Below are 27,956 nucleotides of genomic sequence, written 5' to 3'. Positions count from 1 at the left end.
TTCCAGATGAAAGCCATGGAGGATCAGGTTGTGCAGGAAGAATCTGCATATCAGGATGAGGAGGTATGTCTAGCCCACTCAGATTGCCTTTGGGTCTGCTCCCTTTATTCAACCCTCCCTCAGCCCCGCAGCACTTATATCCATAACTGTGATTTATTTATGCTTATGTCTGTTTCCCCCTCTTCACTGTAAGCTCATTGTGGGCAGGGAACCATGTCTACCAACTTTATTAGAGTGTACCCTCCAGAGTGCTTAGTGCAGTGTTCTGCACATGGTAAGTACTCAATAAATGCAATTGATAGATTGATTTGATTAGCCCAAGGGAAAATACTTAGCTATAGAAGATACTGATGGGTTACGATTCCTCAGCAATGCTATGGAGAGAAGCCTGGAAGAAATGGGCAGTTGCCCATCACCTCCAGTGGCTAGTCTTTTCACAAGAATGTTACCTATCCAGGACTTCGAAGCAGGGGTTTGTTATCAATCAGTTGATCGGTGGTGTTGATTGAGCACTTACTATGTGCAGAGCACTTACTAAGCCTTTGGGAGAGCTGGCAGACACGTAACCTGCCCACAACAAGCTTACAGTCTAAGAAGCCCACCTTACTGACCCTCCTCCTAATTTGTCTCTACAAAAGTTGTGTTTGAAACATTTAGAATCTTCAGATGACACTGAATTAGTTGACTAACAGAAGTGAAAGTCTGTACATTTTGTTCTGAGTAATCAAAATTCATTTTTTTTTCTCTGTCTCCCCTAGGATTCTCTATTTCAAGACATTGATCTGTTACAAAAGCATGGCATTGTGAGTATAGCAGACTAGGTCTCTGTCAAATTAACCAGCTGGTCTTTAAATCCCTCTTTCTCTCTCTGACTGCTGTTCTTGGAGTTAATAATGGAAGTTCTTTTCCGCAATGACCATGATGTTGGGAAAAGCGGTGTCTTTTAATTACAAACTAGGTACATTTCAGCAGCAGCTAATTAGCAGTCAAGAGCACCCACAGAGGCTGCTTCTGCACCAGGCAAAGCCCACACTTTTCCAAAAAAATCCCCAACCTACGGGTTTCTTAATGAAACAAACATATCCAGTTCAGCTCTCTCCGTTAGATCAAATAGGGATTGGCAACACTGTAAAATTTAGTCATAAATTTCCTTCTCATTGTTGGATTCAGCTTTTGAAAGTATGGATTTTTAAAAATTGATATATTGCTCTCCTGGGGGTTCTTGTTTGGTCTGGGAGTCCATTTAACGCTCCCAGGGGGACTCCCCCTAATCAGTGGGCCAGTAGGGTCAGGGAACAGGATTGGAAAGAGCTAAAATGCCATCTGTCAATCAGGTAAATGTGGTGACTTCAGCGTTCACCGAGTAAGTTCTTGGGTCGTCTATCTCACCGCCAACCTCTCATCCATGTCCTGCCTCTGACCTGGAATGCCCTCTCTCTTCATATCCTACAGACAATGACTCTCTCCCCCTTCAAAGCCTTGTTGAAGACACATCTCCTCCAAGAGGCCTTCCCTGACTAAGCCCCCTTTTCCTTTTCTTCCACTTCCTCTACGTTGCTCTCACTTGCTCCCTTTATTCATCCCCCCTCCCAGCCCCACATAATAATAATAATAATAATGATGGCATTTATTAAGCGCTTCTATGTGCAAAGCACTATTCTAAGTGCTGGGCACTTATGTACATATCTGTAACTTTATTTATTTATATTAATGTCTGTTTCCCCCTCTAGAGACTGTCAGCTTGTTGTGGACAGGGAATGTGTCTGTTATATTGTACTCTCCCAAGAGCTTAGTACAGTGCTCTGCATACAGTAAGCGCTTAGTAAATATGACTGACTGAAAAGAGGATGTTACTCCTGCCTTTATTCCACTCTTCCTCCAGGTGTTGGTTTGGGTTGGGTACATGTGATGTAAGGCATAATTTGAGAGGATTTTTCATGGAAAAATTTGTCTTGTAACCTGAATCTGAATGGAGCAAATCTAACCCAAGGATTTTTTTTCCACGAAAAATCCTCTCAAAGTATGCCTTACCCATCTGAATCCCCTTGCTTTCCTTCAAGAGCAGGGAAGAAATTATATTCCAAATAAAAACAAATGACAACATAAAAAATAATAACAGCTTGATTAGAAATAATTTGCTGCCTGAAGAAGAAACTGAGCGTAGGATAACAATGTGACAAGCTGAAGACGTGTTAGCTTTTCCACAGATGGGCTGGTTTTTTTGAATTACCTGCTCCATTTCTACGGTTCCACTACCACCCTTTGGAAAGCAGGACTCAGAGAGAATATTTGGCAGCTTGGAAGAAGTGTTCCACCCATACATCAAAACATTTGGCTTCCTTGTGAGTGGGTTCCATCCAGCATCTTGGCATCACAGTGAAAGGAATTGCATGCATAAGTACAAAATATTTCAGGGGAGCTTTGCAGACTGGCATTTCATTAACCTTTTTTATTTATAGAACATGGTTGATATCAAGAAGCTGAAATCGGTGGGAATCTGTACTATCAAAGGGATCCAGATGACAACAAGGAGGGCCCTATGCAATGTCAAAGGCCTCTCTGAAGCCAAAGTGGACAAGATTAAAGAGGCAGCCAACAAACTCATTGTAAGAGCTCCCATTCCTTGTTATTTTAGTTTAAAGGGGCTCACAAGAAATTTTTTGCAACATTTGAAGATTTTTCATGGAACCTTCAGGGGTTTTGACAATAACTGTGGTATTCGTTAAGCGCTTACTATGTGCCAGGTACTGGACTAAGTACTGGGGTGGATACAAGTTCATTCATTCATTCATTCAATTGTATTTATTGAGCGCTTACTGTGTGCAGAGCACTGTACTAAACGCTTGGGAAATACAAGTTGGCAACATATAGAGAAGGTCCCTACCCAACAACGGGCTCACAGTCTAGAAGGGGGAGACAACAAAACAAAACAAAACAAAACATGTGGACAGGTGTCAAGTCATCAGAATAAATAGAAGTAAAGCTAGATGCACATCATTAACAAAATTAATAGAATAGTAAATATGTACAAGTAAATCGGGTTGGACAGGGACTGTAACATGGTGCTCGCCCACAAGAAATTTACACTATGTTGGGAGATACAGACAAAAATACTTATGTGGGCAAAATAAGTAAACTGAGCAGGCATATATAAATGTGTGCTAAGGGGAATGTAACCAAGTTCAGAGAGTGCTAGAGTTGCATGAAGGATGTGTTCAGATTTGTGAGGCATTAATGGTCAAAGCTTGTTGGAGGAGGTAGAATTTTAGGAAGGATTCGAATGTGAGAAGTGCTGTGGTGACCAGAACTTTACACAATTCACTATTCCAGAATTCGGGTTATGTAGAGTGGCAAAACATTACTTTGTTTCATTTTTCATCCCTTCATGTTGATGTCTGGCATTCAGATGGCCATTTTGGCTGACGCAACACTTTGAACACTTTGACTCCAAAATCTCTTTCTTGAGTTGTAACTGATTGCTCCTTGCCCATCACAGTTTTGCCCTTGCTCACCACGAAGCTCAATGCTCAGTACTCCGACTGTTTTATGAGATTTTTCTGCAGTTTATCCAGAACTGTCTGGCATTTTACAACCACAAACTTGGAGATTTCACTGCCCACTCCCTTGTCCAGATCCTTTATGAAGAAGTTAAATAAAAGTGATTCCAGCGTTAATCCCTAGGAGACCCCAGTATTTACACTTCCCTATCCTGTAAAGTAGCCTCCTGGGTAACATTGCAGAAGTCACTTCAATTCTCTGGGCCTCAGTTTCTTCATCTAAGGATCTCTTTTAGAATGAGAGTTGCATATGGGACAGAGATTATGCCTGATTTGATTATCTCCTATCTATAATAATGATGGTATTTATTAAGTGCTTACTATGTGTCAAGCACTGTTCTAAGTGCTGGGGTAGATGCAAGGTAATCAGGTTGTCCCACGTGGGACTCACAGTCTTAATCCCCCTTTTATTCATTCATTCATTCATTCAATCATATTTATTGAGCGCTTACTGTGTGCAGAGCACTGTACTAAGCGTTTGGGAAGTACAAGTTGGCAACATATAGAGACGGTTCCTACCCAACAGTGGGCTCACGTCTTTTACAGATGAGGGAACTGAGACACAGAGAAGTAAATGACTTGCCCAAAGTCACACAGCTGATAAATAGTGGAGTCAGGATTAGAACCCATGACCTCTGACTCCCAAGCCCGTGCTCTTTCCACTAAGCCATGCTGCTTCTATCTTAGTGCTTGACACATATTAAGTGCTTAATACAAACTATCATTATTATCAGTGGCATTGGTAAGTAAGGGTTTAGCTAAATATAATTTTATGGGCCTATTGATTTTTAAAAATGGTTTTCAAGGCAATTCCGCCTAGGTATTTGATTTATCTCTGGCTACCAGTCAAATGGGAAAGGCGATCTGACAGCCTTAGTCCAATGTTCTATTTAACTGGCATACAAATGTCATTATTATTATTATCTTTTCAATTTCGAAGTAGCAGCCATTTATTACTGAAAGATTTGATCAGATTAATGAGAGCAGTGGGTCAAAAAAATAATTTTTATAACGAAGCTTTAGAACTCTTACTCCTCTGCTCCGGCTAAATGTAATGAGCTCTGAGTCCTTATCCCTTACTTAATGTGAGGGGAAGAAGCACACTGAAGAGGCCAATTCTGCTATATTCATTCATTCAATTGTATTTATTGAGCACTTACTGTGTGCAGAGCACTGTACTAAGCGCTTGGGATGGCCAAGAATTGGTAACAGTTAAGGAACTAGACTCTTTTTTTCTTGACTAAGCCACCAGAATGTACCTTAAGGGCAGTGAAGTGCCAGAATGTATTTTTGCCCTTGCAAATCAAACAGTCAATTAATGTTATTTATTAGAGACTTGTCATGGCCTAGTGGATAGAGCTCAGGCCTGGCAGAACCATGGATCTAATCCCGGCTCTGCCACTTGTCAGCTGTGTGACTTTGGGCAAGTCACTTGGCTTCTCTGGGCCTCAGTTCCCTCATCTGTAAAATGGGGATGAAGCCTGTGAGCCCCACGTGGGACAACCTGATTACCTTGTATCTACCCCAGCGCTTAGAAAAGTGCTTTGCACATAGTAAGCGCTTAACAAATACCAACATTATTATTATTATTATTCTCTGGGCCTTAATTACCTCATCCGTAAAATGGGGATTAAGACTGAGCCCGTTGTTGGGTAGGGGACGTCCCTATATGTTGCCGATTTGTACTTCCCAAGCACTTAGTACAGTGCTCTGCACACAGTAAGCGCTCAGTAAATACGATTGAATGAATGAATGTGGGGCAGGGACTGTGTCCAACCCAATTAGCTTGTACGTACTCCAGCGCTTAGCTCAGTGCCTGGATCATAGTAAGTATTTAACAAATATCACAATTATTCTTATTCTTATTATCAAGCACTTACCGTGTGCAGAGCAATGTACGTAGCACTTGGGAAAATACGGTACAATAGAGTTGGTGGACACATTCCCTCCCACAAGGAGCAGTACTCCGAACCCTCATTCCCCAAATTCCCAGTGCACCTGGGCAGTAGAACCCTGCAATCCTCACCCTCATCCAAGAGGTTTTCCTCCTTATTAGGAAGGGCTCAGGATGCTATCGCCGGGCACCCACATGAGGCCACTGTTGGCACAGTCTTCCCTGTGAGGAGGTTTGCATATGGTTTATATCTGAACGTTTCCAAGTTAAGCAAATTGCATATTTTTCTTTTTTTTTTTAAATGGTATTTGTTAAGCAATTACTATGTGCCAGGATTATTTTGTTAGTATGTTTGGTTTTGTTCTCTGTCTCCCCCTTTCAGACCGTGAGCCCACTGTTGGGTAGGGACTGTCTCTATATGTTGCCAATTTGTACTTCCCAAGCGCTTAGTACAGTGCTCTGCACGTAGTAAGCGCTCAATAAATACGATTGATGATGATGATGATACAAGATACAAGATCACTGGAGTGGATACTGCCCCGTCCCATGTGGGCTCACAATCTTAATCCCCATTTTACAGATGAGGCTACTGAGGCACAGAGAAGTAAAGTGACTTGCCCAAGGTCATACAGCAGACCTTGCAGAGGCAGGATTAGAACCCAGGTCCTCCTGGCTGCCAGGCCCATGCTCTATCCAGTAGACCACGCTGCATCTCGTGTTCCTTCAGCCCCAGCCTGTACAGATAGAAGAACCAGATATGTAAAAAAGTCATTCCTTGGTCAATCCCTCAGATTCCTGGATAAGCCCATCATCTTAACCCTTTCTGCTCTCTTTCCCCAGGAACCAGGATTTGTGACTGCATTTGAGTACAGCGAGAAGCGGAAAATGGTTTTCCATGTCACTACTGGGAGCCAGGAATTTGAGTGAGCCAACCATAGCCTCCCTAACCACTAACCATAGAGCAATTTCCTTTTTTTTCTTTCAGGGTGCTACATCTATTAGAGATGCTTCTTTTTAACAGTTCTTTTGTTCTTTTCAGAAGGACATTAAAGCAAAATTGAACTGCTAGACACCTTGAAGGGATAGGATTAAATTTTTTGTAAGAAATCAAGTTCCTGCATACAGGAGAAGTAATGTGAAAATCATTCCCTATTCATCTGCGAGAAACAAGTTTTGGAAAATTCATGGAAAACCAGTTCTGGACTTAGATTAAAATTAAAATTGTTAAAAATCTCTTATTTAATCCTTCAATCACCAACATTTCTTTAAAATATACTTCATACAATTTCTGAAACTCAAAGAGTAGGAGTATTATTGGCCCCTTTGGGGATGGGAAAGAGCCAGTAGTGATATCCCTTGGGGACTGATGCTTGGGCCAGATTTATTGAATGTTTCCCTGAATTACCTAGAAGAGGGAGTGTGCAGTGATGTTTCTAAGTTTGCCAATGATACCAAGTTCTTATGTACATCCATAAATATGAAGAAGGATAGATGTCAAGTAGAACAACTAATTCATTATTGCTCAAAGTATACTTTGTTTCCACTACTGGAGAAAAGGTTATGGAGCTCAGTGAGCTGTTGGTTAGTTAGCACACTACTTATGAAATACTTACCATGTGATTAGGAATATTTCGGTATTTATGACAAGCCTTAGGTTCTTCTGTTCTTCTGGTATTCTTTTGTTTATTGAAGAATTTGGTCAGTGTGACATAACCAAACTACAATCACACACACATTCTCCTCTCCTGGAAATAATTGTTCCACATTTATTTTTTATTAAATAAAAAAGATCACAGGAGAGCGTCAACTCCCAGGTCAGTAGGAAAATTCCAGTGAAGTGCCAAGCCCATTTCTTCAAATTTAAACTCAAAAAATAATGATATGTGTACCTCTTCATGGCAACTTCTTGTCAGTAGTTAGGGATTGGCTCTTGGGTAATTTTATTTGTCCATGTATCTATCTACAGCATTACCCAGAATCTGAACAGGTGAAATGTTGTTTGTGTGGGTAAGATTTCTGCTTTTGTATTGCTATGTTAATATCAATATTACTGTTTTAAAATCTTTGTCCTTCTTCTTTCTTGTTAAGTTCATTGAAGGCAGGGAATGTGTCTGTTATATTGTTATATTTCACTCTCCCAAGTGCTTAGTGTACAGTGTTCTACACACACTAAGTGCTCAATAAATACTGTTGACCAATTAATCTCCATTTCTGACAGCCTCTCACTTGTTTTCTGGGTTTTTTTCCATCCAGTAAGCTGCTGGGCGGGGGAATTGAAAGTATGGCAATTACCGAAGCTTTTGGAGGTGAGTGCCATTTATTTTATCCTCAAGAGGATTTAGACTCTAAATAATCATCAGTAGGTTAGACATCCTTTTGGACTTTTTAAGGCAACTCAAACTAGTTATTTTACAGTATATTTGAAACATTTGTTAATCAGGATTTTCCAATTTTATCTTATGTGAATCACACTGAGGCAATTGGTTTGTGTGTTATAAACATGTTTATAAATATAACATATAGAAATATATATATTTAAGTGTGTATATGTAATAAACACCATGGATGATGATGCCCGCTTTTGGGTAGGGACTGTCTCTATGTGTTGCCGACTTGTACTTCCCAAGTGCTTAGTACAGTGCTCTGCACACAGTAAGCGCTCAATAAATATGATTGATTGATTGATTGATGATGATGATGATGATGATGATGTTTAGCTGGTTACAGACAGACCTGGAACTAGAATCCAGCCATACTGATTCCTAGAGCAGGATTTTTAATAATAATAATGATGGTATTTGTTAAGTGCTTACTATGTGTCAAGCACTGTTCTAAGCACTGGGATAGATACAAGTTAATCAGGTTGTCCCACGTGGGACTCACAGTTTTAATCCCCATTTTACAGATGAGGTAACTGAGGCACAGAGAAGTTAAATGGCTTGTCCAAGGTCACACAGCAGATGAGTGGCGGAGGCGGGATTAGAACCCACGTCCTCTGACTCCCAGTCCTACGCTCTTTCCACTAAGCCACACTACTTCTCTTTATCCACTGGACCAACAGCAGAGCCAGTAAAAGAATAGAGCATATCTGACTATTTCCTTACATACAACCAGAAATGTGTTTATGGAACTGCAAATAACTGACGAGTGAGAGGTGGCCAGTTTGAAAGAATACTACCAATAAAGACATTTTCTTAGCTCACACTGCATCCCTTAGTGAAATTTTCCCGAAATTCTCCGAATCTACCCATCTTTTTCATGGCATTTTAAGTGCTTACTATGTACCAAGCACTGTACTAAGCACTGGGTTGATACCGGCTAATCAAGTTGGACACAATCAATGTCCCATGTGGGGCTCACAGTCTTAATCCCCATTTTACAGACGATGTAACTGAGGTACAGAGAAGTGGCGTACAGCAGCAGACAAATGGTGGTGCCGGGATTAGAACCCAGGACCTTGTGACTCCTAGGCCTGTGCTCTATCCACTAGGCCACGTGGCTTCTCTAATATTTTCAATACTTGCCCTTTGTTTCACAGAATTTCGCACAGGAAAAACCCAGCTTTCACATACTCTCTGTGGTAAGTCCCTACCTGTAATGATGCAAATGAAACCATGCTGATATCCAAGGGTGAAACAAATGGCACCATTCCCTTTGTGCCTGGGTAGTAAAAGTTGAGAAAGGTTGACACCAATTCCTAGACTAGGCATTAGCGCTAGCATTTGACTACCAGGGTCCGTAGGACTTCTGGCAGATAGAGGTATCAAATGGGAGTGGGATCAATCAATCAATCAATCAATCATATTTATTGAGTGCTTACTATGTGCAGAGCACTGTATTAAGCGCTTGGGAAGTACAAATTGGCAACACATAGAGACAGTCCCTACCCAACAGTGGGCTTAGCACCTCAACATTCCCAGCAAACTTTGATTGTAGCCCCCTGCCAGGACTGTCACAAAGTAAACACAAGACCAGAATACTCTTTTTTGTGGTATTTGTTAAGTGTTTATTATGTGCCAAGCAGTGTACTAAGCACTCGGGTAGATAAAAGCTATTCAGGTTCGATACAGTCCCTGTCTCACATGGGGTTCACAGTAGTAATCACCATTTTCTAGATGAGGTAACCGAGGCACAGAGGAGTTAAATAATAATAATGATAGCATTTATTAAGCACTTACTCTGCAAAGCACAGTTCTAAGCGCTGGGGAGGTTACAAGATGACTCACATGGGGCTCACAGTCTTAATCACCATCTTCTAGATGAGGTAACCGAGGCACAGAGGAATTAAATAATAATAATGATGGCATTTATTAAGCACTTACTCTGTGCAAAGCACAGTTCTAAGCGCTGGGGAGGTTACAAGATGACTCACATGGGGCTCACAGTCTTAATCACCATTTTCTAGATGAGGTAACCGAGGCACAGAGGAGTTAATAATAATAATAATGATGGCATTTATTAAGCGCTTACTATATGCAAAGCACTGTTCTAAGCACTGGGGAGGTTACAAGGTGATCAGGTTGTCCCACGGGGGGCTCACAGTCTTAATCTCCATTTTACAGATGAGGTAACTGAGGCACAGAGAAGTTAAATGACTTGCTCAAGGTCACACAGCAGACAAATGTGGCAGAGCTGTGATTAGAACGCAGGTCCTTCCTTCTCCCAGGCCCGTGCTCTATCCACTAGACCACACTGCTTCTCACGCAGAGAGACCGAGGGCCTCCCCTAGCCCCATGACCTCGTGCTGTGAGCATATTACACTGATTCTGCCAGGCACCTAAAAACAGATTTCATGAATGAGCAGATCTCGTGACTGATTTTCATTTCCTTGGCCTGTTCGGATAAAGACTTCATTTAAATCTGATCCGTATTACCCCAGAGGTTCTTTGTTTAAGTCAGCTACTGAGAATAATATCGCTTTCAGAACACTTGTGGAGCCACTCATATGTGGATCATGTTTAAATTTTGCTGCTATAATTCAGGGAGGGCTACGTTTTATAAGTCTGATTTCCCATTGTGCCAAGTGTTGGAATTCCTTTCTTGAACTCCAGGAGATTATCCTACCACAGCACTTATAATTTCAGCACTAGTTGTTAATACTGAATTACTGGCGTGCTGTTTAGAAACTAGAAGATCGTTGTTCTTTGCTAAAGGTAGTAAAAAAGAAAAGGGGAATAATTGGCTGTAATCTCCTGCTGATTTCCAGCTGAAACTTGTTCAAAGTTCATGTCTCTCTATTCATTTTTATTCTTTCTTTCCTGTTGTTCTCCAGTGACGGCTCAGCTTCCAGGAGCAGGCGGCTACCCAGGGGGGAAAATTATTTTCATTGACACGGAAAATACTTTGTAACCTTTTTAGTTAAACAAATGTACTATTATAGGGTGGTAGAGTGGTACAATGATGTTGGAGTAAGGGGGAGTTTTGCTTTGAAATACATTCCTCTTTGCATCGTCTCATGTGTTACAAGGCTCTGTTTATTCTGAGCCAAAGCGGATAAGAATGAGTAGAGACCAAAGCCTGCAGCCCTGGTAGTCTTGTCCCCATCCAGTCATTGATTCATTCAGTTGTATTTATTGAGTGCTTACTGTGTGCAAAGCACTGTAGCCATGCCGGATTGAGACCTCAAAGGTGTGGAAGCTGTGCTGAAGTTTCCCAGGGGCAAGGGCTGGACCCTTCCTCAGTTTCCTTCCTCACACTGGGGTTAGAGCTGCTATTATAATTGAGAAATAGTATTTCAAATCTTAGACCTTTTCTGGGCCCCTGAAGCCACTCATTGGGCCTACTGTCTATGTAGGAAGTAAAAAAGCTTGATAGCTCAGTGAACTGAGTCTAGAAGATGGGAGTAATAAATCTTGATATCTCATTTTTCAGTTATAACTGATGTTCTGCGTAATCTTCAGTCATGCACCTCATCTTTCTAGACTTCTCCATTTGTAAAAATGTAAAACAATTGTCCACCAGGTAATTGCAAAGAATAACAAATGAGGGTGTCATGTTCTGAAACAACAAAGTTCGTTATAAATGCTTGAAATTTTCAAAGTGGTATATTTTTCATGGCTCATCCCTGCCTAAAAGAGATGTTCATGATTTCAATGAATCTCATTTGGAATCCTTAATCCGACGTATCCTAGCCGTCCAGATCGCCTTCGAGACATTGCTGATCGCTTCAACTTAGATCACGACGCAGTACTGGACAATGTACTCTACGCACGAGCATATACCAGTAAGATCGCTATTTTTTTGGATGCTTACTTTCTTTCAAGAGGTGCAGCACAAATTCACTGTTTGCCTGGTGATTTGGGTGGTAGCATTCTGCTCCCAATCAGTTAATCAATCGATGATATTTATTGAGAACTTGCTGTATGTAGACCACAGTACTAGGCTCTTGGGAGACTACAATATAACAGAATTGGTAGACGCGTTCCCTCCCCACAAGGAGCTTACAATCTAGAGGGGGAGACAGACATTAAAATACATTAAGGACCTGTCCATAAGTGCTAAGGGGCTGAGGGTGGAGTGAGTACAAGGTACAAATCGAAGTGCAAGGGCGACACAGAAGGAAGAGGGAATAAGGGGAATGGGGGCTTAGTCAGGGAAAGCCTCTTAGAGGAGATGGGATTTTAATAAGACTTTGAAGGTGGGGAGAGTGATGGTCTGATGGATATGAAGGGGAAGGGAGTTTCAGATCAGAGGCAGGAAGTGGGTAAGGGGTCAGTGGTGAGAAAGATGAGATCGAGGCACAGTGAGTAGGTTGTATTAGAGGAATCAAGTGAATGTTCTGGGTTGTAGCAGAAAATCAGTGAAGTAAGATAGGACGCGGGCAAGGTGTTTGAGTGCTTTCTCTGTTGCTTGTGGTTTCCTCCACATGAATTTTTACAGCCTCAGTTGGCTCTCCTCAGATGTTAAAATGCCTCATTGAAGAACTAGAGTAACATATTTTTTACTTTAGAACACTGTGACTTCTATAGGCTCATGTTGTGAAAGGAGTTGAATGCCTCTCTGCTAATAAAAGGAAGGGAATCCCCCAACATCTTGAGTTTTTTATGGTCAGCTCCCTAGGAGATGACATTAACTTGTAGCTTCTCTTTTCTGCTAGCTTTCATTATATTCTCTTATTGTATTTCACCCTAGGTGAACATCAGATGGAGCTACTCGATTATGTAGCAGCTAAGTTCCATGAAGAGGCTGGTATCTTCAAGCTACTGGTAAATGCATTTCATCATTTCAGTTTTGTCCCCCCTAAATATCTTGTAGTTTTAAAAATACAATAAAAATGTCATCTATCAATAACAGCTGCTTTTCTTTTTCTCTGTTTACTTCATTCATTCATTCAATCGTATTCATTCATTCATTCAATCGTATTTATTGAACACTTACTGTGTGCAGAGCACTGTACTAAGCGCTTGGGAAGTACAAGTTTGCAACATATAGACGGTCCCTACCCAACAGCGGGCTCACATTCTAAAAGGGAAAAACTTATTTGTTTTTCATCACCCTGGGCAGATCATTGACTCAATAATGGCACTGTTCCGCGTGGATTTCAGTGGTCGGGGAGAGCTGGCTGAGCGGCAACAGAAACTTGCTCAGATGCTGTCACGGCTCCAGAAGATCTCAGAAGGTAAGAGGAACAGATTAAATGGAATAGAATCACAGCACATGGAAATACCGATTAGTAGTTTACTACCAACTAGGCAGTGGCAGAAACAGAGACTTTTCCCATGCCATTTTTGGGAGATCTGTGGAAAAAAGGACTCTTTGGTTTTTTTAATAGTATTTGTTAATGATGATGATAATAATAATAATCATGATGATGTTGATGATGATATTTGTTAAGCACTTACTATGTGTCAAGCATTGTTCTAAGTGCACACAGTCTTAATCTCCATTTTACAGATGAGGTAACTGAGAGAAGTTAAGTGACTTGCCCAAGGTCACTCAGCAGACAAGTGGCAGAGGGTTCCAAGCGCTTAGTACAGTGCTCTGCACACAGTAAGCGCTCAATAAATACGATTGAATGAATGAATGAATTAGAACACGGGTCTTTCTTTCTCCTAGGCCCATGCTCTCTCCATTAGACTCAAGCAGTGTTCTAAGCCCTGGGGTAGATACAAGTTAATCTAAGTGCTTTGAACAGTGCTCTGCACATAGTAAATGCTCAATAAATACTACTGATGAAGTTAATCAGACTAAATATAATCTCTGTCCCCCATGGGGCTCACAGTCTAAGTAGGAGGGAGAACAAGTATTGAATCCCCATTTTGCAGTTGAGGAAACTGAGGCATAGAGAAGTTAAGTGGCTTGCCCAAGGGCGTACAGCAGACATCCATAAAATGGAATTGAGACTTTGAGCCCCATATGGGACGTGGTCTATGTCCAACCTTAAACCTACCCCAGGGCTTAGCTTATAGGAAGCACTTAACAAATGCCATAAAAAAAAAATCAAATAAAACAAAACAAAAAAAAACCCTTTGAAGGGCTCTATGAATCCTGGGGTTTCGGTTCAGTTGGGCCCAGATTTTCTGTTCCAGGCAGACATTGCAGGGATTGGCAATGATTCGCTCCTTCTTTGGCAACTGCCCCAGGCCAGGATGTTTCCAAGCCATCCCTGGATGGACACAGAGAGGGTCCCATGGGTCTGGACAGACCCCACCAAGATTTTCCCAAGGGAGACCTGAAATCAGCCCAACTTTCCAGGGCTTCCCAACCTGGGAATCTGCTTAGCCTGGATTGGATCCCTCTCCTGAGAAAAATGCAAGTCTCCCTAAGATTGCCTCAAGTTTCTCCAAATCCCAGTTAGGAGCCTCAGAGGTGCTCCAAAAATGTTTCCGGGCTCCTTACACTCAATGTCCAATGTTCCCTCATAACCGGCGCACCAAAACACTGTGACTTCTGGGTTAGGTATATAGAGGTGCTAAAAAAATAGAAAACTAACATACCCTGTACCAAAAAAAATGTATCATAGAGTATCATCATTATTATTACTATTATTATGGAAAATTCAAAGGGGAGAGCAAATTGCCCTACGGCTAGTAGTTAATTGCTGCGAGCACTGCATTAAAATTTTATCAGGCAGTGAGCAACCCCTGAAATCTGACCTCTAGGAGCGGTTTCTTTCTGAGTTCCTTCCGATTCCATAGTTCCACAACTTCTCCACAGCTTCTCTGGAGAGACTAATTAACTGAGCGGAGTTTGTATTTTCACTTCAGCAGAACTTCCTTTGAGAAAGTGAAGCTCCATCCTTAAAATCAGCACTTTAAACTACAGATGCTGAAAATATACATAGATATTAAATGAACCTACAAAATGAGCAGTACTAAGCATATTGAATGAACTTACAAAATGAGCACTACTAAGCATTTAGTACAGTGCAAGCGCTTAGTACAGGGCTCTGCACACAGTAAGCACTCAATAAATACCATTGGTTGATTAGTTCCTGATATAAGTAATCAGAGTGGGAGTGTGGTTTCACTGGTTCAAGCGCTTAGTACAGTGCACACAGTAAGTGCTCAATAAATACGATTGAATGAATGAATGAATGAATGAATGCCAGGATGCTTTCCCTCATGAGACAACAAACCTAAATCCTGGAAACTGAAGCATGAATTTTTAGTCTGATAGCATATCCTCTGTCTAGACTTTAAGCTCACTGTGGCCAAGGAATATGTCTACCAACACTGTTATATTGTGCTCTCCTGGCACAATATCTCTAGGAGCAGTCTCTTTCTGATTTCCTTCTGATTCCACAGTTCGACAACTTCTTCACAGCCTCTCTGGAGAGACTGATTAACTGACAGGAGTTTGTATTTTCACTTCAATAGACTAAGCACTCAATAAATACCACTGATTGCTATCCTTACCTAAGACTCTTGTTTTCTGCCATAGAATACAATGTAGCTGTGTTCGTGACCAACCAGATGACTTCTGATCCAGGAGCGACCATGTCGTAAGCACTCTGACTCTTCTTTTCTCCTTTCCCTCTCTATTTTGCCACCCTACTCTTTGTGTGGAGATGCCCTCGAGTAGAGGATAAAGGGAAAATACTGGATGGTGATATGTGGGTCGGCTGCTGAGGAGGACTCTAATAATAATAATAATGTTGGTATTTGTTAAGCGCTTACTATGTGCGAGGCACTGTTCTAAGCGCTGGGGGGAATACAAGGAGATGAGGTTGTCCCATGTGGGGCTCACAGTCTTAATCCCCATTTTCCAGATGAGGGAACTGAGGCACAGAGAAGTGAAGTGACTTGCCCAAGGTCACGCAGCAGACATGTGGGGGAGGCGGGATTTACAGTTATTCTGTCCAGCTGCACCCTAAATCCAACCAGCCATCTTGCACAGCATGCTGCTGGCTGCAAGAGGACTGAATGAAAGTGCGTAGATGGTTCAATGCAAACCGTCACCATTACTAGGAAAACAAATCAAGTTCATATCCTGCTGATAATGGGATATAACGTCCCTTATCCTGAACAGAAATCCTAAGCAAGTAGGTAGCCTAGGATATCGGTCTTTGGATCGCTGAAGTGGCAGCAGCAATGTTCAGAGACACTTGTGGGATCTAAATAGCTTTATTTAAGAACATACTGCTCACTTCAAATGGAAAAAGGACTAGAAAATATGCTATAAAAATTTCATGACTCAACAACTCCTAACAGGCACACCAAAACACTGTGACTTCTGGGTTAGGTATATAGAGGTGCTAAAAATATAGAAAACTAACATACCCTGTACCAAAAAAATGTATCATAGAGTATCATCATTATTACTATTATTATTATTATTATTCTTGTTAAGCCCTTATTATGTGCCAAGCACTGGAGTAGATATAAAATACAAGTAGGTACAAAGTTAGATGCAGTTCCTGCCCAACATGGGGCTTACAGCCTAAATTGGAGGGAGGATTTAACCCCATTTTACAGACGAGATAAAGAAGTGAAGGAGTGAAGTGAGTTGCCCATCAGGTACATGGTGGAGTCAGGATTAGAACCCAGGTCCTCTGACTCTCAGGCCTGTACTCTTTCCATAAGGCCACACTGCTTCCCATCAGGTACTTCATTTTTTAATCGTATTTGTTAAGCGCTTACTATGTGCCAGGCACTATACTACATGCTGAGGCAGATACAAGCAAATCAGGTTGGACACAGTCCATATCCCACACGGGGCTCACAAGTTTAATCCCCATTTTACAACTGAGGTAACGGAGGCACAGAGAAGTTAAGTGACTTGCCCAAGGTCACCCAGCAATCAGACAATCCTCAGTCTCAGGCTCTTCCGAGCGGCATGAGGGAGCCTAGACCTGCTTCCAAAGCCAAAACCAAAATGTTTTGCTTTCTCTAGCAGTCCATTTGACCCAGTTCAGACTATATAAGAAGCAGCATGGCCCAGTGGATAGAGCATGCGCCTGAGAGTCAGAAGGATCTGGATTCTAACCCCAGCTCTGCCACTTGTCTGCTGTGTGACCTTGAGCAAGTCACTTCACTTCTCTGGGCCTCATTTACCTCATCTGTAAAATGGGGATTCAACTTGTGAGCCCCATGTGGGATATGGACTGTATCCAACCTGATTTGCTTAAATCTACCCTAGTGCCTAGTATGGTGTCTGGAACATAGTAAGCATTTAACAAACACCACAGTTATGATTAGTATTATTATCATCATTATTATTATTATCTAGTTCATTCATTCAGTCATATTTATTGAGCGCTTACTGTGTGCAGAACACTGTACTAAGCACTAGAGAAGTACAAGTTGGCAACATATAGAGATGGTCCCTACCCAACAACGGGCTCCCAGTCTTTGTCCTTGTATTTGAAGAAGGCATCACTGATGGTGAAATTTATCTATCTATGTTGGTAGACATCGTTCCTGCCCATGACGAGCTTACAGTCTAGAGCAGACAGGAAAAACATCAAGATGGAGGAAGGGAAAATGGGCAAATGAAAACAAGTTATAATGCCTGCAAATAACTTTCTCCTACAACCAAGGCACACTGTTAGTCAAACTGGAATGCCAAAACCAAACAATGGATTCACGTGAGCAACCCCACAGCAAAAGCCTGCCATTTGGAGTAGCAGGGGAAAGGTTAGATCCAAGTTAAACAGGCCCACAGCTGATTAGAGGATCATAAACACAGATTAAGTTTGGGAGCAGAAAAGCAACTGGTGCGAATTTAAGAAGCGGAGAGGAGCCTCGTAGAAGAGGTAGATGTTGAGAAGGGAGTTGCCAGTGCCCAAAGTTTTGACTAGCTCACTGTGGACTTGGAATGTGTCTATTCTATTGTTATATTGTACTCTTCCAAACCCTCAGTACAGTTCTTTGCACCCAGTAAGCAATATGATTGACTGATTGTACTCCCCCAGTCTAGAGAAGGAAACAGATAGTAATATAAATAAAATTATAGATATGTACCTAAGTGCTGGGAGATGAATAAAGGGAGCAAGTAAGGGCAACACAGAGGGCAGTGGAGGAAATACAACAGAAGTACAATATAACAGAATTAGCAGAGACTTTCCCTGCCCATAACAAGCCTGCAGTCTGCTTACAGCAGATGAAGAGGGGCTTTCCATTATTTGTCAGAGTACAGCAGTACAGAAATCTAAGTTTCCTAAACAGCATTAAAATGGATTGGTCTTTTTTTTGTCAACCGTTTAAATTAGTCCTAAAAATATAGCTGCATGAAGTGCTTAGTGCAGTGCTCTGCACACAGTAAGCGCTCAATAAATACGATTGAATGAATGAATAAATATGTTAGGGTAGCCACCAAACTGGATCCAGGGGCATCTTGGAATTTTCAACCCCCTGCCAATTAAACATATATTCAAAATAATCCCCTCTTCAATGCTCGTAGAACTTTGAGATCCTACTGTAAGAAATAGTACAAAACTTGGAAGTCAGCACTGTAGAAGAATGTTCAAGCTGGAAAGGGATCGTTCTCTAGGACTGAGAAGATTTTTAATGCAAAAATGTTCAGGAGGTCACGGATACATCTGTGGTCTCAGAAAGGTTACTAAAACCCTAGGGAACCCTTTAAACATAGAACACCAAGGAGAATCGTTAAAACTAAATAGAAAGAAATGTTTGAAGACTTGCTATAAAAAGAGAAAATGACTCATTGGCTCTGAGGGAGGAAGGAGGTTACATTCAAAGAGATAGAGTGACATGAGTTAAAGAGCAGTGTTCTCTGTTCAGGTGTGGGGAGGGAGCAGAGAACAGGCCAGAATTGCAGAACTACAGAGAGTGAGGAGGTGGATGCTCAGTTACCCAGAGACTTTAGCATTCAATTCATGGAGAATCTGGAAATGAGAGAAGCAATGTAGAACTGGCGCTTCCTAGCTAAAGAGAAAGGGAATTGGAAGATGAAATGGAAAAGAAACCATTGGGGAGGGAATTAAAGATGGATCATGATTGGGAAGTGGCATAGCCTAGCAGAAAAAGCATGGCCTTGGGAGTCAGAGGACTTAGGTTCTAATCCTGCTCTGCAGCTTGCCTGCTGGGTGACTTCAGGCAAGTCACTTAACTTCTCTGAGCCTCAGTTTCCTCATTTGTAAAATGGGGAGTCAATAATACCCGCTCTCCCTCCCACTTAGTCTCCGAGTCCCATGTGGAACAAATACTGCGTCCAACCTGGTGATCTTGTATCTACCCCAGTGCTTAGTACAGTGCTTGGCACAATAGTAAGCACTTAAAATACCATCATCATCATGAAGAATAAGGAGCCAGGAAAGGTGACAAGGCTACTATTGCTACGAAGTAAAACCTACAGTTCTTTGAAACAACATCTCCGCCATCAGGTGGAATTGTGAGGAAACAGAGTTCACTATAATTAGTGTATTTTAAAATATATTAAATTTGAACAATGCAAATTAAATACGTGCCTTCAGATAATGCACACTAACTGCCACAACTCCATGAGAAAAGCCAGTGCGGTCGGGAAACTAGCAGGATCTCAAGTGCAATCTGAAAATCTCCCATCAAGGAAATCTCTTTGTTCCACTGTGTTGAGGAACTCCAAGCTGCAGCCCGCCTCAGGCCTGTCAGAGAAATATCCCTATAATTGGTACGAGTCCCCGGGTGCACTGACAATAATTGAGGCTTATATCCCATGCATTATACTTGATGGCACGTCGTATTAAAAAGGAACAAAATTATAGAGGCGAGGAGCTGTAGTATGATACAGCCGTGCAACAGTTCCTAGGCAAATCTTATAGATAAAGGTTTTAAGCCTGGAAGTGACACAACGTGTTGAAGCCACGGGGAAGAAGGCTAAAGCATCGGCATGTGAAGTCCCAACATCACAGCTGGGGCAAATTATATGATAAACAAATAATAATAATTATAATAATGGCGGGGTTTGTTAAGTGCTTACTATGTGCCCGGCAAAGTGCTAAGCGCTGGGGTAGAGACAAGCAAATCAGGTTGACACAGTCCCTGTCCCACGTGAGGCTCACAGTCTCAACCCCCATTTTACAGATGAAGTCACTGAGGCACAGAGAAGTGAAGTGACTTGTCCAAGGTCACCTAGTAGATGAGTGGTGGAAACTGGATTAGAACCCATGACCTTCTGAGTCCTAGGCCCATGCTCTATCCACTACGTCGTACAAAGAATACGGCCCTGAAGTTATCATGTGCTTTGAACACCCCTTAATGTGGGAGATGTGCTTTTGCAGGATCTTCCGTTCAGGAAAAGTTGTACGGAAGTTGTTAGCCTTGGTCCGAAACATGCTGAATCCAAACAGAACGCTCCATAATTCTGCTGTCACGTTCTAGACAAAATGGGTCGTGAGATCACAATTTTTGTCAGAATTGAGCATTTATGTTTTATGACTACGCCGTAGTCGAGTCATAACAACTGTACTGACATCCTTGGACCCATTTCCCATCCAATATTTTGTGATTTCCATCCTTGGACCCATTTCCCATCCAATATTTTGTGATTTCCATCTCTTGGCATCTTGATCCCATGCTGCACAGCAGAATTTCATCAATCTTCGAAAAAAGGTAGAATTGTTCTCATTGTGTAATGATAGTCCAGTGATATTTTGCTGTAATCGGGTACAATATTGATGGAACATACCTCCATGAAGACACAGGATCATAATGCAAAGGAACAAAGTCTCCTTAATATATAACACACACCCCAAACAGCTTCAAGATTCTGTGTCCTTAAGATGAAATTAGAAAGTCTGGAAATTATCCTTTAAGAAAATCAAAGCTCTCTGGGAATTTTAGGCTTATGTGGAGGCAGCTGTAAAGGCAAAGAGGGTTTGAGAGAGAAGATTTAGAACAGCATCAATTTTACCCTTTACATCCATATATAAAACTCCAGTATCCTCCCTCGCTAAAGGTTGATGGCTCCCCCAAATTTCTCCATTTTTAGATCAGAATTATCTTTTGAAACACAAACATGCAGGAGCCATTTCAGTGTGAAGTTTATTTCACTTTTGGCACTGGTTTTGTCTGAGTTAACAGTATGTGACAGCACAGTGAAACACTGTGGTCCTAAAATAACAATGGGCAAAGTTAAAAAGAAATGCTGGAGCTCTTGCTGAAATCTGCAGAACAGCTCTACCTAGGACTCTACATAGAGTATCTATTTTGCACTATTGTGCCATATCTGATCAATCCATCTCGGCCAGTAATAATAATAATAATAATAATGATGGTATTTGTTAAGCGCTTACTATATGCTAAGCACTGTTCTAAGCGCTGGGGTAGACTAATCAGGTTGGACACAGTCCTGGTCCCAAGAGGGACTCACAGCCCAAGTAGGAGGAAGTAGGATTCAATTCCCATTTTACAGATGAGGTAACTGAGGCACAGAGAAGTTTAAGTGACTTATCCATGGTTACACAGCAGACAAGTGGCAGAGCCGGGATTAGAACCCAGACCCTCTGACTCCTAGGCCCGTGGAGGAAGTGCTGCTTCTAGCCCTGCTTCTTGCCTAACTCTATCCCCAGCCCCAATAATAATAATAATGGTAGTATTTGTTAAGCGCTTACTATGTTCTAAGCACTCGGGGGGGGGGGGGGGGGGAATACAAGGTGATCAGGTTGTCCCCCTTGGGGCTCACAGTCTTAATCCCCATTTTACAAATGAGGTAACTGAGGCACAGAGAAGTTAAGTGACTTGCCCAAGGACACACAGCTGACAAGTGGTGGAGCCGGGATTCGAACCCATGACCTCTGACTCCCAAGCCCGGGTTCTTTCCACTAAGCCATGCTGCTTCTCAATACCAATACCCCCACTACTCTCCTAGATGACCCTCAGATCACCCTTCCCAGACAGAGCCCCCTCCTTCCTCTCCCCGTCCTCCCCCTCTCCATCCCCCTGCCTTACCTCCTTCCCTTCCCTACAGCACCTGTATATATGTATATATGTTTGTATGGATTTATTACTCTATTTATTTATTTTACTTGTACATATTTATTCTATTTATTTTATTTTGTGTATATGTTTTGTTTTGTTCTCTGTCTCCCCCTTCTAGACTGGGAGCCCACTGTTGGGTAGGGACCGATAAATCAATAAATAAATAAATACGATTGATTGATTGATTGATTGACCGTCTCTATATGTTGCCAACTTGGACTTCCCAAGCGCTTAGTCCAGTGCTCTGCACACAGTAAGCGCTCAATAAATACGATTGAATGAATGAATGAATCCCCAGAATCCAGGCAGGCTGACAAAATGGGGGAGGAGGGGAGCCCATAGCTATCCGTCCCTCTGGGCCACAACTCACATTGGGCAGGGCTTGTAGGCCAATTAGGAAGCCCAGAAGGATGCAGTCCTGGCTACAGTTTTCCAAACTATTGTTGTTGATTTTTTCAGATCTTCCATGCTGAAATGCAATAAAAAGAATGCCGTGCTAACTACGACTTCGATAACCAGTCTGATACCATTCACACAGTTCAGATCCATGAGGATTCTGTGAACCCTTTTCAACCTGCCACCAGGCTTGACTGCACAGATCCATGCTTGGATTTTTCAATTATTTGGCTAGAAATATACCCAGTGGGGCTTTGATGCACGAATGAGTCAATCATGAACACTGAAATTAATAGTACATCTTGTCTGATGAAAGCAAGGTGTGTCTTCTTCATCACTCTCATACTGCGACTTCTAGCCTTGCCCCAGAAGTAGCGGGGCAGGATTTAAAAAATTGAAAAAAGGAAACCAAGGGTAGGATTTTTCAGGACACTGGGCAAAAAAAATAAAAATAAAATGAAGGGGTTTTGAAAAATGAGACAGGTCATCTTGCTGGCCCTGAGGTAGCTCAGAGAATGAGTACTTGTAGGGAAGGTGGACTGTAGACTGTACGTGGTAGACTGTAGGCTCTCCTTTAGACTGTAAGCTCACTGTGAGCAGGGAACGTGTCTACCAACTCGGCAGCAAGGCCTAGAGGATAGAGCACCGGCCCGAGGGTCAGAAGGACCTGGATTCTAATCACACTTGCCTCCTGTGTGACCTAGGCAAATCACTTCCTCCTACTCCAGCGGCTCCACTACAGAGGCCATGAATGTTCCCAACTAGTTCTGAAATTCTTACCAGGAATTCCCAGGAAAAGACTGAGAACGGTGGTAGGTGCGGTGTTCTATTGGGCACTAAGCCAAGAAAGCCATTTAGGAAAACATCCCTTTGACTTGGAAAAGAATTAGAATGGCACAGATGATGTAATGAAGCATCTGGGAGCCACTTGTCTCAGCTGGGCCAACGCCAGCCCACGGGCATTTTCCCAGTATCCTGCTGGGCAAAACCAGTCCTGGCTTGGTTTGCCTGGACCCAGCGCTCTGCACACAGTAAGCGCTCAATAAATTCGATTGAAATAGCCCTGGGTACTTCAAAAAATGAGAGACAAATTGTTGGTTCCCAAAAAACTCCATGGAAAAAATGTAGAAAAATGGGACAGTTCTTCAATCAGTCAATCAATCAGTGATATTTATTGAGTGCTTACTATCTGCAGAGCACTGTACTAAGCATTTGGGAGAGTACAACGGAGTTAGCAGACATGTTCCCTGCCCATAACAGGCTTATAAATGAGGACTGTATGGCCAATTCAACTGCTTGGTCAAGTTCCTTTGGTGAGTTTTCATGGCGATGAAGAGAAACTGCCTGACCTAATGGAAGGGCCTAGAAGTCAGAGGACCTGAGTTCGAATCCTACTGTGCCACATATGCTTGCCCTGTGACCTTGTGCAAGTCGCTTCACTTTTTGTACCTCAGTTTCCTCAACTGTAAAATGGGGATTCAGTACCTGTTCTGTTTTTCACTTAGATTGTGAACCCCATATGGGACAGGTACCGTGTCCAACTTGTATCTACTTGGGCTCTTAGAACAATGCTTGACACACAGTAAGGCTTACAAATAATAATAACAATAATAGAGATAATAATGTTTTTGGTTGATTTAGCTTTCAGGCAGACCCTAAAAAGCCCATTGGGGGCCACATCCTGGCACATGCTTCAACCACAAGGATCAGTTTGCGGAAGGGGAGAGGAGAACTGCGCATTGCCAAGATTTATGACAGGTAAACTCATCTTTTCCTTGAACCTATTATGGAATCACTGCAGGGCTTATAATAATTGCAGTATTAAGTGCTTACTGTGTGTCAAGCACTTTTCTAAGCTCTGGGGTAGATAACAGGTTTATCAGGCCATAAAGGTCCCTTGTCTCACATGAGGCTCACAGTTTAAGGAGGTGGGAGGGAAGAGATTGAATTCCCATTTTACAGATGAGGAAACCATGGCCCAGAGAGGCTAAATGACTTGCCCAAGGTCATTTCCTGCAGCCTGGAATGGAAGCCTTTCTAGCACACGTGCATGCAAATACACACACTAGTCACTGTCAGTGGTTTCCTCATACCTTAAGAACAATAGTTATGTTTTGATAAGATCTGAACTCACAAGAATTTATCTTCTGCAAAAATATGCTAATTGCCAGTCAATAGCTTACTGAAGGTATTTTTTGTCTGATAATCCATTCACTGCTTATTTAACAACAAACAACTAACTTATCGGAGGAGCTATATTCAAGAATTTGAAAATCTTATCTTTTGTACCCCACAGATGCAGAACTTTGATAATTCTGATTGATAATTGATAATCAATTGATAATTGATAATTCTGGCTTTACTCCCCCACCCCACACCTTTGATAAAGGAAAGCAAGCTTTGAGCTAATTGAAATTGATTTACATTGTGGCTAACACAGTCTCAATTAAGCCTGGATGTCTTACCGACACCTCAGACTTAACAGGGCCAAAACAGAACTCTTCATTTTCTCAGGGAAATTTTTGTGGTGGAGGTGGAGTTTTGGTGAGTCTTTATCGAAGAAGAATACAACTATATTGTATTCATTCAATTGTATTTATTGAGTGCTTAGTGATCAGGGCATTATACTAAGCACTTGAGAGAGTACAAAAGAACAATAAACAGACAGTAAGTACTAAATAAGTGCAACTAAAAATAAAGGTAAGTTTCCATTGAAAGCTTAAGTAGCTGTTCTAAGCGCTGGAGTAGATACAAGGTAATCTGGCTGTCCCACATGGGGCTTACAGTCAATCCTCATTTTACAGATGAGGTAACTGAGGCACAAAGAAGTTAAGTGACTTGCCCAAGTCACACAGCTGACAAGTGGCGGAGGTGGTTAGAACCTACGACCTCCGACTCCCAAGCCCGGGCTCTAAGTAAACTAAGGCACAGAGAAGTTAAGTTATTTGCCCAAGGTCACAGAGCGAGGAATTGGCAGAGCCTGTATCAGAATCCAAGTCCTCTGATTCCCAGGCCCAACCACAGAGCTCTTTCTACTAGTCCATGATGTTTCTCTGCCTAATATGTTAATCAATCAATTAATCAATGACTCTACTAAGCCCTTGGGAAAGTACAAGACAACAGAGTTAGCAGTCATGTCCCCTGCCCACAACGAGCTGTATTAGCTGGAGAATCCAGGGCTGAAATTGTGGAGTAAGTAATGAGTTAAAAATAAAAATGCAGTGAATCCCAACCTGGAGCTCCAGCTGTATTTAATATAGGCTTAGTACATTGCTTGCATTAAATAAATGTTGAATAGCAGAATGAATCTCGAGTGGATGCTTGCCTGGTCTGTCAGCATCCCTTAAAAAGATCCAAGCCTTGAAGAACAGGTGTTACAAGGCAAGACTGAGATATTTGGCAGAAATCTGGAAAGAGTAGTCTTTTTAACCAATGCTGCCTTAACCACTTTCTCCAGTTCTAGATTCACTTAATTTTGAATAAAAATAACAGTCTCAAAATCGAACTCAAGATAAGAGAACCTCAGGTGTTGTGGAGCATGCGTTCATTTCTCCTTGTGAAAATAGTCTCAAAATCGAACTCAAGATAAGAGAACCTCAGGTGTTGTGGAGCATGCGTTCATTTCTCCTTGTAGAATCTCAACGCACAGAGCTCCTGCCAAACAAGGGGAACTTGGAGTTTGGGGAATTAACGTGGGTGGTCAGAATCAAGAACCTAGCCCAGGTTCAAATAACCAACTCTTAAAAGGTTCATTTTGCAGTTGGCCATTACCAGAGCTGAAGCAATTCTGTGGAGAGTCCCAGATTAATGAAACTTGACAGGCGATTTCCCACTTTACAGAGAATGATTATTTACTTCTTTCTATTCTTTCTTGTTTTCTTTAGCCCTGAGATGCCTGAAAATGAAGCCACCTTCGCAATAACTGCTGGAGGGATTGGGGATGCCAAAGAATAGGTGGAGGATGTGGGGGGGCACGTCGATTGCTCGTCAGGCTTTCCAAGGAGCCAGAGCAATGGAAAGAAAACCACACATTTTCAGAGCACCATTGATGGACTCAGTTTTTGTTTTGTTTTTATTATTTCATCCGGGGAGGGTGTTTAAAGAAGGGAAGATAGTAAAATGGATTACAATTTTACTGATTTTAAGAGCACCCGATTTACTGAATTCATCCTGTAATAGGGTGCCTCCAAGGAAGCAGAAATTCAGAGACAAGAAATAAGAAATTCAGAGCCTTTGCCCTTTGCCAGGGACACATTTTCTGTAAAACTGAGTGTGAGTCTACCTTCAAAGTGGGAAAGGTTTGCATATTTTGGAAAAAGATGCTTTCTAAGTTCTGGGAGGAAAACCCTATTTATTTTCAATCACAAATAAAGCTGCTCACATCGTTTTAACAGCAACAAACAGATGGAATTAGCATTTTTGGCCATCTGATTTCTGGCTCCAGCAACTTTTTAAAGAGCAATCAATACATTGAGATTCAAAGAGCTAGGGAAAGAGGGGAGTTGAGCATTTGGCAGTATTAGGTCTGGGGAACAGCATGATTTGTTTTTTCAGGCTTCAAAAGTTCTAACTTCAACAGATGATTTCAGTTTTAAATGCTTTTGAAATACTTTGAATGTATTATTTTTTCTGGTCATTAAAAGTATCAAATCAGAATTCCTCTTCTCTGTGTATCTGTACAGAGCAATTCATGTGGATGCTATCTACAAAGAAGTTCTAGTTGGCCTACCTCTCTCCATTATTCAAAGTCCCTCACTAGCTTCCCTTGACCCTCTACGCCAAGCAAAAACTCATTAGTAGTTTCAAGGTCCTTTGCCAACCTATCCCACCATATCATCATCATCAATCGTATTTATTGAGCACTTACTATGTGCAGAGCACTGTACTAAGCGCTTGGGAAGTACAAATTGGCAACATATAGAGACAGTCCCTACCCAACAGTGGGCTCACAGTCTATAAGACACACACACACACTCTCTCTCTCTCTCAATTGTATTTTTATTGTATGCAGAGATATCCATATCCATCTGCTTCCTTCACCCATTATGAGTCAATAAATCAATGGTATTTATTGAGGACATTTTGTGTGCAGAGCACTGTACTAAGCACTTGGGAGAGTACACTACAACAGAACTGGTAGATAAGGTCCCAGTTCACAATGAGCTTGCAGACTAACCATTATTCCCCAATTCACTCTCTTCATTTCTTCCTATCCTCCCGATCTAGAATGTAAGCTCCTTGTGGGCAGGGAATGTGTCTGCCGACTCTGTTGTATTCAATTCTCCCAGGCACTTAGTACAGTATTCTGCACATAGTAAGTGCTCAATAAATACCATTGAGGATTGATGAATCAATCATGAACTTTTTTGTTGGAATGGGTTGAGGAGTTATCACCCCACTCGTGGAAATTTTTGTGGTGGAGGTGGAGTTTTGGGGAGTGTTTATCAAAGAAGAATGCAATGACGCTGTATTCATTCAATCGCATTTATTGAGTGCCTATGATGTGCAGAGCGCAGTACTAAGCACTTGGGAGAGTACAATAGAACAACAGACAGTAAATACTAAATGCAACTAAAAATAAAACTAAGTTTCCATTGCAATTAAGGGCATTCCAGGCTTAAGAACAAGTGACTATCATCATCAATCGTATTTATTGAGCGCTTACTATGTGCAGAGCACTGTACTAAGCGCTTGGGAAGTACAAATTGGCAACATATAGAGACAGACTATGAAGGCATGGTATCAGGA

At 41.8% G+C, this 27,956-nt stretch overlaps 1 protein-coding gene across 1 annotated transcript; it reads left to right on the top strand.

The window, feature by feature from the left end:
* Window positions 1-6: 6 nt before the first annotated feature.
* DMC1 (DNA meiotic recombinase 1) lies at window positions 7-26,834 on the top strand. Its single transcript, XM_038756709.1, has 13 exons — window positions 7-63; window positions 759-803; window positions 2,460-2,606; window positions 6,292-6,374; window positions 7,705-7,757; window positions 8,990-9,031; window positions 10,724-10,796; window positions 11,583-11,674; window positions 12,583-12,656; window positions 12,955-13,069; window positions 15,334-15,394; window positions 23,850-23,966; window positions 26,093-26,834. Exons 1-13 carry the CDS (start codon window positions 7-9, stop codon window positions 26,160-26,162), a joined length of 1,029 nt encoding a protein of 342 aa, XP_038612637.1. The 3' UTR covers window positions 26,163-26,834.
* Window positions 26,835-27,956: the final 1,122 nt, after the last annotated feature.

The sequence above is a fragment of the Tachyglossus aculeatus genome, chromosome 14, assembly GCF_015852505.1.
Source record: "Tachyglossus aculeatus isolate mTacAcu1 chromosome 14, mTacAcu1.pri, whole genome shotgun sequence".
NCBI lineage: Eukaryota > Metazoa > Chordata > Mammalia > Monotremata > Tachyglossidae > Tachyglossus > Tachyglossus aculeatus.
The sequence above is the reverse complement of the archived record's forward strand: the minus strand, read 5'-3'. Positions and strand labels throughout refer to the sequence as shown.

Coding starts and splice junctions, on each gene's coding strand:
- DMC1 (XM_038756709.1), top strand. CDS start 7: ATGAAAGCCATGGAGGATCAGGTTGTGCAGGAAGAATCTGCATATCAG. Junction 2,607..6,291: donor AGGCAGCCAACAAACTCATT/GTAAGAGCTCCC, acceptor CTCTTTCCCCAG/GAACCAGGATTTGTGACTGC. Junction 13,070..15,333: donor GCTCCAGAAGATCTCAGAAG/GTAAGAGGAACA, acceptor TTTCTGCCATAG/AATACAATGTAGCTGTGTTC.